The sequence below is a fragment of the Anguilla rostrata genome, chromosome 3 (assembly GCF_018555375.3).
Source record: "Anguilla rostrata isolate EN2019 chromosome 3, ASM1855537v3, whole genome shotgun sequence".
NCBI classification, from domain to species: Eukaryota; Metazoa; Chordata; class Actinopteri; order Anguilliformes; family Anguillidae; genus Anguilla; species Anguilla rostrata.
Genome location: NC_057935.1, coordinates 12,768,782 through 12,780,891, shown reverse-complemented (window position 1 = coordinate 12,780,891; position 12,110 = coordinate 12,768,782). Strand labels below are relative to the sequence as shown.

The window sequence follows — 12,110 nt, the reverse complement described above, 5'->3', positions numbered from 1 at the left end:
CCCCAACAGTAAAGTCAAAATGAGCCCTACAGGAACCATAAACACACACAGGCCACACCTTTGATAAAGACAGTTTAAAATGCTGTTTGTAAAAAAAGTTTTTTAAATTTAATTAATTTTTTAAAGAACTGAAAATATTTGAATACCGACTTTTCAAAAATATTTGTGTACACATTCCATAAAAAATTAATGGAATCACTTAAAAGCAAATTATGCAAATATGAATACATTTATAAAGTAGTTCTAATATGTTTGACTACAACAAATGAAATTTTAGACTCATTAACTGTTTGAGAACCACTGAATAGGTTTTAAAAATATATTTTTGTATTTCATTTTATCAATACAAAAATACATTCAAATATGCGTTTTGTGAATTTTGTTTAAAATATTTTGTTTTTTATAAGAGATCAAACTTAAATTTTAAAACAGATCTGATATAAGGCCCAGCAAATCATAAAATAAAACAGTAGGACAACCTTAGTTCTTCAAAGCATCACTGTCTTTTTGGTGAATGTAGAAACATTTAGCATAGAGATGCAATGGTTGTGTTCACATATTCCACAGACGCATCCAGACAAACCCAACTAAAGCACAAACACACGTGCTTGTGCACACAGGAAGAAGCACTGTGTGTCTGCACCACACTTTTACAGTACATGGCAACACAAGTCACACCATTCCCCGACACCACAAAATGGTTCCAGAAACTTGGGGAAGATTTCAGTATGACTTCACTGTGAGGTAATGTTATGATGAAAACCATCCGGCTCTTAGAACATTTTATTTATTCAAAACATGTCACGTCAAAGTCAAACAACATTCAAGAGATTCCAGATGCAAACTACCTGGCAACCTGATCACCTGATGGTTATAATTTAGTCATGAAAAAACATCATGGAAGATTTGTGTCAAATACATTTTAAGAATGTTTTGAAATTGTCAAAAGTGCTGAAATGGCATATAATATTGCTCTCTTAAATCGTACTTTCGATAGAATTCATGGAAATAACCATCCACAACCAAAAATTACTTTTAACTTGCCTAACAATACTGAATAACATCTGTAAGCTCTTCCTACAGTATTCCTTGTGTCTTAAAAATAATGTTGAAGAGAAATATAGAAAAAGCAACAAATGTATTGTATGCACTGTGAACATTTAACTTTCCCAAGATTTCAGGAATGTCCTGAGAACAAAAAATATCTGGCAACTGGGTTTCTGCTCATTTGAAATGCCAGGGGTCTTTGTGTTCCCATTGAGATATTGTCATATATCCTTTTGCGCTATAAAAGCCACTTTGTAATATGTGTAATATATTTAGGAAAGATTCTACTACTATTGTTGCTGCTGTTTACATGTATGATTTGCTGTTTCCTTGGTCTTGCAACTGATATAATTACGTATATACATGTTATGTATCATGTTATGGTGGACATTTGGACAGTTGCTATGTATAAGTATGAATAATTAATGAATGTGTAATAACGTTGTCAGAGCACACTTGTACAGAGGTAAGCAGGAGAATATGAAAGATAATAAGCACTATTTGATCAGGACCATGAAGAAAAAACCTTCAAAAATGGCTGGAGAAAATCATGTTAAAGATCTTGCTCACTGATACAGCAGCCTAGACCACTATTAACCAGCTATTTTAAGAGAAAGGTAAAGTGGAATAAGTCTGATGATTATTCTTTATCACAAACACTGCACACCATAATTCTAGCTGAACCCTTACCCTTTAGATCAGATCAATGCTTGGGAATGACATTTACAATGCATTATGAACTATTATTGTGTTGTTAACAAGAAATCAAATTTAAGAAACTGTTGAAAAAAATTGACCGAATCACTGACTCTCCATGGGCTTGGTGAAAACTATAGAAATCTTTTATAGTGTTACTTAGAGGTTGCGGGTTTGATTCCCAGATAAGCCACTGCTATTACGCTGCTGAGTAAGGTACTTAACCTAACTAGCTTCAGTGTATATAATTTGTCTGTAAAACGGATACAGTCTAGAAAATGCCGAAAGTTTCGTAACTTTTTCTGGATAAGAGTGTTTGCTAAATGTATTGCCATTTTGTTCCATGTTATTGCAGCAATCAACCAAACAATGTCATGTTTATTAATCACGCTTCCACTAAAGTGATAGAAACGCTTAGAAACTACACTGACATAAAACTCAGATGTTCCCAAACAACCTCTCAGTTGTTTTTGTTGTTACTGTCGATGCGGATCAGAGGACCGCATTGCCGTTCTGAATTTTATAAATTGTTTACAACAATCATTACGGTAGCGACAGCCAAACAAGTGGTGGTGCCTGTAGTTATAAGAAAAGATACTTGGCGCTTCTATTAAGGTATTTACGGCGATGGTACTGATGCGGGATGAGTCAGGCTATATGATGCTGATGATGTTGCTGCCATTTCATCAGCAATTTTTTAAACATTTCTCCATTCTTAAAACATGAACTTAAAAGGACATGGAAAAAGGCATTAAATGTTAACATTAGAACTCAATATATAGAATATTTATAAAATATTTCGCATCGACATTACAGAATTGCAACGAACAATATCCTTGCCTAAATCATTTCGTTTTCAATAAACCGGAATTCATCAGGAAGGCGGTGTAATTTGCTCCTCCTTGTTTATTGTTATTTTAAACCAAGTTTTCCCGATAGTTGCTGGATTTCACCTCCTGGAAAAACAGTATTTGAGTAAGCTTATGTTTTGCCTATTGTCATTATTCTGGTGTGAATTTTCAAACGGAAATACCATAGTCTATCTTTAGCACCATGGAGTTAGCTGTACCCATCCTCTGAGAAGCACAACCGAATACCGTAAGCACAAATTTCTATCCTTATTCATGTTTTCGTAGTTTAATCCAACTGCTTCGGTTAAATCGTTCTCTGAATTTCGTGAATATTTATTGTTTAAGAATAATTTGTGAGTTGAATGACTATACATTTATAACTGTCTGAAAACATGATTTAGCGTTAGGTTTTTTAAAGTTCCTTATCGCCTTGAATGGGCCAGAGGGGTAGTTTATTCGAGTGTTGTCAGAAGTAGGCTATACAATAATGGAAAAAGAGAGCCTAGATATTTATCATTTTCCATATGTAAACAACTGCTCTCGTGAAATGATCTGGGTTCTTCCGATATGTGCAAAATGGAGGCCAACTGACCTTGGCGTTTTCGAAAGCCAGCTTTTTTATTTTTTTATTTAAGAAAATAAAATGTTATCATTATTAGCGAGTCTTCAAAGGCTTTGGGTTTAAGCTATGTACAGTATCGGCACCCGCCTGTCTTTAGCTACCCAGTTATGTCCGGTATGAGACAATAGAGCTAAAGTATTCAATAGGGAGTTGAATACGGCAGTGTTTGCATAGCGAAGCCTACTGTATTATTCTCGCTGGCGAAAGAGAGGGGCGGTAGTTGTCACAAGCCTATACCATGGGAGACAACGGTTGCTGGAGTGAACGCAAACACAGCTCTGGTAAACAACCTTGGCCTAAGCATGAATCGGAAGTTATTGAAAAAATAATGGCAATGTTTATTTAATGACCCGTGCGAGAAATCCCCCTATTTGTAGCTTCAGCAGTGTTGTTGTCATTATTCATGACGAGTGCAAAATTAAGACATATAACAGTTTGGATTGTAGCATATTCCTCTGCGATTTTAACATATGATCTATAGCATAACGGAGTATATTTTGTTCACATCGTCGCTATGGCTTAGTCAAATTAATATTTGGGGTTGGCCTATATGATCTGTAGCGCCAATGTGAATTCGAGTGTTTGTGTAGGCTGCATTTAATTGGGCTATCTCCTTTATGGAAAAAGCCGTTTAAGGTGTTTTCAAAGCATACAGACTATAATATAATGTAGACTACTTGCGTTTATCATTTTTCTGTCTTACAGTTGTAGAGAGACAACGCGCATGGAATGAAAGGTGGTAGCTTAATGGTAGAAACCATTTAAATCGCCGAAGATACTTTCTCTTGTAATGCAGCTTGCTGGGTGGAACGTGACGGCAAACAGCACAAAGAGTAGCGGTGTTCTCTCTACCATTCAGACCTCTTTTAAATTCTGAGACACCGCTCTCCCAGGAAGGAATGGTGGGGTGGGGGTGATCAGGGTTTGTAGCCTGGTCTAGCCTTACTCCGGAAATCACTGTTGTGGTCTACACGTCGTGTGTGTCTCTTTCACAGACCGGGGGAGACATGGAAGCAATATGGCTGTACCAGTTTCGATTGATTGTCATCGGCGACTCGACAGTGGGAAAGTCATGCTTGATTCGGCGATTCACGGAGGGACGCTTCGCCCAGGTGTCTGATCCCACAGTAGGGGTGGATTTCTTTTCACGCCTGGTGGAGATAGAGCCAGGGAAACGCATCAAACTTCAGATTTGGGACACAGCTGGACAGGAGAGATTCAGGTAAATGACGTAACATTTGTAACACAGCTATCAGTGTGAACGCAATGACTTGGTGCGGCCATTTTTAAAATGAAATGTGTTTCTAAAGAATAAACACACTTAAATAAACAAACAAAATAGCATATTTGTACTTAAAATTGATATTTTGTTTAGATCAGCTATTCAAACAAATAAATAGCCTAACGTTTTTGGGACTTAGATTTAAAATACACGAAGTGCTGGAGTAAATCCAGAAACTGTAATCTAATATTGTTAGGAAACTTTACTGCACTGTCAAAATGAAAGCTCTCGATGCATCTGCCATATGTGCGCGTGTGGGTAAACAGCTGATGTCACACGGCAATGGGCGGACTAGGAGGGTGGATAGTGCGGGGTAGGCTACACACTCGCAACAGAGCTGAAACTGAGACGGGTTCATACTAGGAGCATCGAGGAAGCAACGCTCATCCTCGAGTACATGTCAGCTTTGCGGTTTTTGTTAGTTTGTTTGTGTACACACCATTAATTATGTGACTGGATCTGACAAGCTTATTTCTTAATTTAGATTTCCTTGCGCTTTTAATCATGGACTATGACCGAGGGTTTAGAGAACATGACCTTTAAATTGAAATTGTGGAACTCTTTATGTTATAAGAAAAAAACAACAGCAGCAATAGCATGACAAGTCATTGTTGACTTGCATAAAATTCAACTCAACATGTATGTAGATACTTGCAACAAAAACATAAAAAGAGAACCTCGAGAATCCTAAAGTACCTCATTTTAGTACCTTTGTATTTCATCAGTCCTAATAATGTCTGGACAACCAGCATTTAAATGAAACGCTATCTTCCCAAGTGGGTTGCTCCTGTCTATACCTGAGCTGCCAGGTTAAGCTACCTATATATTCATCAGTCATACTCGCTGTCCAGAGGCAGGCACCCATGGTTCTGGAATGCCAGAGAAGATTGTGGTTTTTCCATCTGAGCTTGAAAGTACAGTGATTGATTAATACTTAAGTTTATGTAGTTATGGTTCTGGATGGAGTAAAAACCAGGCCAAGAACAGAATTGCATACCCCTGCACTATGGGTGGGGCATAAAATCATCAAACACGTATGAGCACACAATTTTACATTTGTGACTTAAGTAAATAAAATATTTTTTAATGAATTATAGTGCCCCAAGTAAATCAGTTTGATTAATTTCATATTTACATTTTAAATCCTAACAACGAGTGATCATAAAAAGGTGCACATATAAGTATGGTTCTAGCTTCCATATTAAATAGGACATGGACTAAATCAGCACCTTAGAAAGGTGAGGTACAAAAACCCCAGCACAGAGATTGTTTAACAAACTGACAGACAGATTTCTGTCATTCCCAACATAAATAAAAATTCAAAATCAAACTTGGCAGCAATTTGTATGACTTCAACTGAAATAACTAATGTTTAATAATAATGCATTCCTTTTTCTCTGAACATGAAGACAAACAACTGTTCTGCAAATGAATGCAATTTCAATTTTGAACAGCTCGTTGATTTAAAATTCAAATGAGAAATGTGCACTTGCAAGTATGTACTAATTATTATGTGCAACATCTCACCATAAAGTACATGCAGCATTCATAAGAATTGTGTGATTCTGAAAATAAACACAAAGAAATTTGGCAAATTTCAGAATATTGAGGAAAAAAGAGACCTTTCTCAGAGTCTGGATAAAGAACCCACACTAAGCAGAAATGTCACAAGATGGAGGACAGATATTACTGTATAATACTGTAAAATTCCCATTTTGAAATGAATCATATTAGTAAGGTTAACGTCTTGGCAGTTAATTCTGCACAGTAAGAAAAAATGCTTTTACAACTGAAAAAAAGTCATTCAAATGTACACTTCAACACTACACAAATTTGAAAATATTCTCAGCTGCTTTGCAGTAATGACCCTAAGGTTAGTTTGTGGCTTTCCTCTTATTCAATGTGAGAGGAGAGAGTGTGGCAGGGCTTTTTTCTAACACACAGTTCACACTTGTTATCTGTGGTTGAAAAACAGACTTGTATTTTTTCACACATTTAAGCTGGGTTTTCACAGATGGAATCTCTGTACCATTCTTAGCTTGTATCACAATAAGATTTTTTATTTTTTTATCATCGCCTTTTTCTATACAGTCTATTTTTATCCATCATTAACTATATTCTACATAAAATCCCTGGTAAAGAATATGCACATTATTACCAGGAGTTCCATTTTTTGTGCCCTTATATTTATTTTGGTAATGCTTGTTTATGCTTACTCATTTATTTTCAATATAGCTGAAACCAGAGAAGGAACCTAACCTGGGTATTCACAATAAAATTATGGAAATGAAAAAGTAATTTGGTCATTTAAAACAGAATTAAAACAGGTTTAATTAAATCTTGAGGTTAAATGCAAATCCAGCCAGTCTGCAGCAGCCCACATTCATTTTTACTATATTCTATTAGTCCAGTTCTGGTAAAAATAAAAATTAAAAATAAAAAAGGTTAAGACCCTACTAAGGATTTCAGCCAAGTTGTTGGTTGAGTTGGTAGACATATGCTTCCATAATGATATGCAAACACAATGACAAATTTGACAAACCTACTGTCACCATGTTCAACACACATGGCCAAATCTAAAATGTATTCTGTCCCTATTAATGTTGAGGAAATTTGTACAAATTGTGAAGGAACTAGTTACAAAGAACACACCCTCTGGGTATATTTCTCGGAATAAATTTACATCAATACCATTTTACAAAGCTCCATCCTCCGTCCTCAGAAACTTTTCCCCAAGACACATGTCCAACTGGCAGATATCTCCTTGCAGCTGTACCTGTCTGTGAAATTGGGGGCCTCGGTTCTAAAGCATCCTGATGTCTGCTTGCACTCAGCCGAAAGCAGTGGGACACAATCTAGAGGAGTTAAAAAGGCTGGTCATACACAAGGCAGTCTCTGATTGAATATCCTCCAGTGATCCACAGACAGTATGAACATTTACTTTTTTGTGGTTTTAATAACAATGGTAGGAAGACAGAGACTACCATTGTTATTAAAACCCCTCCCTCACATTACCTCTGCATCTATGTGTGATTTCCCCATGGCCACATTAAACCACCCTGCCTCATCTTCTCCTTAACCTTTCTCCTTTCCACATCACTTTCTGACCACCCCCCCCCCCCTTTTATTTTAATTTACCTTCACCTCCTCCCTCTTTCCTCCATCTTACTCTCATCTACCTCCCTCTCACCGTTTCCTTTCCCTTTCCCTTTCCGTCCTTCCTCTCCTCTCCTATCCTCCGCCTCTCAGGTCCATCACCAGGGCCTACTACCGTAACTCCGTCGGCGGCCTGCTGCTGTTCGACATCACCAACCGCCGCTCCTTCCAGAACGTTCACGAGTGGCTGGAGGAGGCGCGCAGCCACGTGCAGCCACACAGCATCGTCTTCCTGCTGGTGGGCCACAAGTGCGACCTGGAGGCCCAGCGGCAGGTGAGCCGGCAGGAGGCGGAGAAGCTGGCGGGGGCCTACGGCCTGCGCTACGTGGAGACCTCGGCCCGCGACGCCATCAACGTGGAGAAGGCCTTCACGGACCTGACGCGGGACATCTTCGAGCTGGTCAAGCGCGGGGACATCACCATCCAGGAGGGCTGGGAGGGGGTGAAGAGCGGATTCGTGCCCAACGTGGTGCACTCCTCCGAGGAGGTCACCAAGAGCGACCGCCGGTGCCTCTGCTGATCGGTGCCCAAAATCACAGCCCCGCCCTGCCACCTCTCTTTCCACACCTGCCGCCAACCCTGCCCTGTTAGCCCCCCTGCTCAATTCCATCGCCTCGCACCCTGAATTCTGCCCACTACATCGACTTTAACCCAATCTTTGTTCTCCTCTGCTGGCCACCCCACCCCTCCAATCTGCCGCTGTCCAGTCTGTTTGGGCATTTTTCCCCCCTCTATTCAAAGAACATTGGTAATTCTGAACCCTCACCGCCATTTTCTTCTTTCCCTTGCCTCCTTTCACCCAATAAGGTGTGGTCTGCCCTGAGACAGTACAAAACGTAGACCTGAACAATGTGACTGGAGTCAGAGAGGGGGCAGTTCTGCTGCTGGGCGTTTTTGGACAGAGCCCCCAGTCTGGGTCCATGGGGGGAGGGGGGGTGCGCCACATGGACATTGGCGCTGATCATAAACCTGCAGGGCCACCTCCTCTCTCCTTGGTGTTGGGGGGGTCGTCCGGGGCTGAGACTGGGCTAAGTGCCTCACAGTCTGGGTGAAAACACTGACCCCCGATTATCTGGCATTAACGGCGTCCCATCAACAGAACCATGGAAGTACTAGCGGGACAGAGCAATGGAAGAATGCAATGTGAAACGGTATACCTTCCAGAATTCCATGGGGCACCTTCAATATTGCACACTCAAAACACTTTTGCCACCTATCCAAGGCAGAGAGAACAACACGCAGATATTCATGCACATTATTTTCAGTGGAAACGTACAACCAGACCTCAAACAATACAATTTGACAATAACTTTATGGGATTGGTGCATGAATACAAAATATCAAGTATGTTACCGTGTTGCTACAATTCATTCAAATAGTTGTCCAAAATCTCACACCTTAAGCATATTACATAGGTTGAATTAAATGAGTGAATTACTTTTAACAACACAATTTTGGGTATATATCATGTTTTCCTCTAGCTCTTTTGGAGATGCAGTTTATCACAGATAATTTGCAGTGAAGAACGTAAACTATTATGGGGTAAATAATAGTATGTGGCTTTCTTAAACATGTGATTTTGCTTAAGGCACAGAGTGTCCAAACTGAGGATGTGTCTTTAGGGACCGTCATTGCAGTTGGCAGTGGGTCCCTTCAATGTGTCAGCAACTCATTCATCACTAACAGAACCGAACAACTAAAAAAGGCACTATTAAATAGCATTGAATTGTTCCACTGGACTTTTTTCTCTTTTTTTACTGAAACTATACTGGACTACATTAAATTCCTGCACTTAGCTTTCATTCTTTTGACTTTAGATCTGATCCCACAATAATGTGACATCTTCAGATTTTTAAATTCCGTGGTGGATGCTGGTCCGGCGTTACATTTGAAGTGTCCCTTTTTCATAAACACTACTGACAGACAGAAAATCCTTTATTGCTCAACCCTGCCATGTCCTGTTTCTTCCATCGTGACATGCCTCTCCAGCGTACACTCACTGTCTGTCTGACGCACAGCAGGTGTGACTCTACAGCAGGTACAGCCCACAGTCATTCTGGCCTCTTAACGGTGCTGATCCCCAACACTTCCTCCCACGCACCGGTCTCTCTTACGTACACCAGAGCTCGTCAGTTCTAGCCCGCGTGAGGCCTTTCGAAGACTCGTACCAGCCTGGATTCCAAACGCTCCACAGCTAATTTCACACTGCTGTGAGGGCTGGGAGAAGCAGTGACCGCATGCAGGCTGTCTGTGCAAGTACCTTCGGTGTGCATATGTTCAGTCTGCAGCAGCGTGTCACTCGCTACCATTGGCATTCACGCTAATCTGCCCTCCCCTGACTTTCAGCATGACCTCCACTTTTACATGGAGACAGGAAACCCATCCACTGTAACACGTGTCAACACAACTGCTTTGCCTTTCCAAAGATAACGGCAAATTCACTACCTGCACCAATAGCAGCTGTCGAATGGATTGGGTCACAGGTTAGATTCATGCTTGAGGTGTCAGATTCAGGAAAGAGAAATTATAAATGGTTAATGCTTGGGGGTTAAACAATAAACATTTATCTTTGCTTTTCTTGAGTGGTTAGGTTCAGTAACATCCATGTACTCACGCCAGGGAGGCAAGACAGCTGGCCATATCTGTCTGAATCAGGCAGTAACCCACTACAGTTGAATCATCCTTGTGTTTCAATCTGCTCATCAACACTGTAGACGACTGGACTCACATAAGCATCGGAGCAGTGACATACTAAATCAATGGACCACTATGAGGCAAAATTAGGGACTCTATGGCAGGTCCCTACTTAAGATCACCTGAAAAATGACCAAGGCAGAAGGAGTGCCCTTACTTGAACAAAAAATGGCTGTTTGTGTTCTTCCTTCCAAACCCAGCCTCACTGAGATCGACCAATGAGAACCCACCCCATTGTACAACACTGGCTAAGCATCTTTTGTTTTCCACAGTGGTAAAGGAAATGTTAAACAAAAAATCAAAGAACATTCAAAAAAACATTGGCTTCTCTTACTATTCCACATGCTCTATGTTTCTCTCTGCCAGTTTTCTTCAACATGTAGGTGCTGGACTGAAATTTTCCAAATCCGAGCTGTACGATGTCATGTAGCCATTTTAAAATGGGTATGGATCTCTCTTGTCTAGCAAAAGCTGAATTGTACTAAAGATAATGAAATGTGACTTGTAATTTTTTTTCTTCCTCGTTAAAACTAAAACAATGTACTGAATATTTATTAAGTTCTTATAGTCATGGCTTTTTTTTAATCTCCCAAAATAGCAGGTGTCCCAAATTTTTAAGTCAAAGGCATTTTAATGTGCTGACAAAGTACGGAGGTATTCAAAATAACATGCTAAGACAGAATTGATATGGATGCTGCAGCATTCTCGTTCCAATCTGAACTTAACTGAAACAGTTGGTCTATGCAAAAATTCAAGTTTGCCGTTTGAAATGTATTTTCACATGTGGAAGACCACAGGTTTACTACGAACTGGTTTGAAAATGCAAATTTTCAATAGCCTGCTAGACTTGCCCTGGCAGTTCTTACTCTCACACTCCATGTATTCAAATAAAATAAACTACTACAAATGCAAATAGGTTTGAAAATAGATTGTCTGACACACCAATTAATAATTTCCAGACTTACGGGGCTGCAGTCTTTTCTCGTTGTGGGTTCATTTTTGTTCATTCATCTGTGGTCTTAAAAGTTGGTGATCTGGTTTGAATAAGAGACTAATAATGACTAAAGGACAGCAGACTCAACAAGGACAGGGAGTGCCAACAAGTCTACAAGTTCTAAGTGGTATGCAGTGTACTGCTATTGCCACAGCACCAGACAGAAAGCAAGAGTGCATACTACCCAAACCACACAAAACTCATCCAGCCATCGAGCCCCTTGAAACAAGTTAATACTGACCGGAGCAACAAGAGAAAAATGCTGTTCTGCATTCACAACAGTAACTCAGCAGCCCAAGGGGGAAGTGAGCTCCATGTCACACTGCCTGTGCCCTAAGTACACTGAACAGAAAGAGCATGCGTCAATCAAAGAATAATTACAAGCTAAACCTGGCTAGAACAAAGAAACTAGGGGTGCAACATGAAATTCGTCAATGTCTAAACCAGGAACTCGCAGTCCTCATCTTCATGAAACACAGGGTCTGCTGGTTTTGCATTGTTACTCAGCGCTTGATTGATCAGCTCAAGCAGGTAATTACAGTCATCTCACCTGAGCTGACTATAATGGGGGAAAACAGACACCAGGGCCTTTCAGGAGCCGGTTTGCATACCGATGGTCTAAACAGATGAGTTTAACTATCATTCAACAATTTTCACATAAAATAGCTGAGACAGTGTGGTGTCTGAAAGCACAGCAGAAAACGTAGTCAGTGGTTAAGCCATGAAGTATTCTTTAAAACCACCTTGTAGACCCAGTCAGTGGTACAC

The 12,110-nt window shown here is 40.0% G+C and overlaps 1 protein-coding gene across 2 annotated transcripts; it reads left to right on the top strand.

The window, feature by feature from the left end:
• The first annotated feature begins 2,391 nt into the window (after window positions 1-2,391).
• On the top strand, window positions 2,392-9,385 carry rab39bb (RAB39B, member RAS oncogene family b). Of its 2 annotated transcripts, none has more exons than XM_064326299.1 (3): window positions 2,392-2,841; window positions 4,212-4,438; window positions 7,748-9,385. In XM_064326299.1, the coding sequence occupies exons 2-3, from the start codon at window positions 4,224-4,226 to the stop codon at window positions 8,172-8,174; spliced, it is 642 nt and encodes a 213-aa protein (XP_064182369.1). In that variant the 5' UTR covers window positions 2,392-2,841; window positions 4,212-4,223; the 3' UTR covers window positions 8,175-9,385. The 2 variants fall into 2 exon arrangements, with proteins under 2 accessions (XP_064182369.1, XP_064182370.1); XM_064326300.1 differs by lacking the exon at window positions 2,392-2,841 and adding an exon at window positions 2,886-3,497.
• Window positions 9,386-12,110: the final 2,725 nt, after the last annotated feature.

Excerpts from the sequence above, each read along its gene's own strand:
- rab39bb (XM_064326299.1), top strand. The coding sequence starts at position 4,224 with ATGGAAGCAATATGGCTGTACCAGTTTCGATTGATTGTCATCGGCGAC. Across the intron at positions 4,439-7,747 it reads GCTGGACAGGAGAGATTCAG|GTCCATCACCAGGGCCTACT; the intron begins GTAAATGACGTA and ends TCCGCCTCTCAG.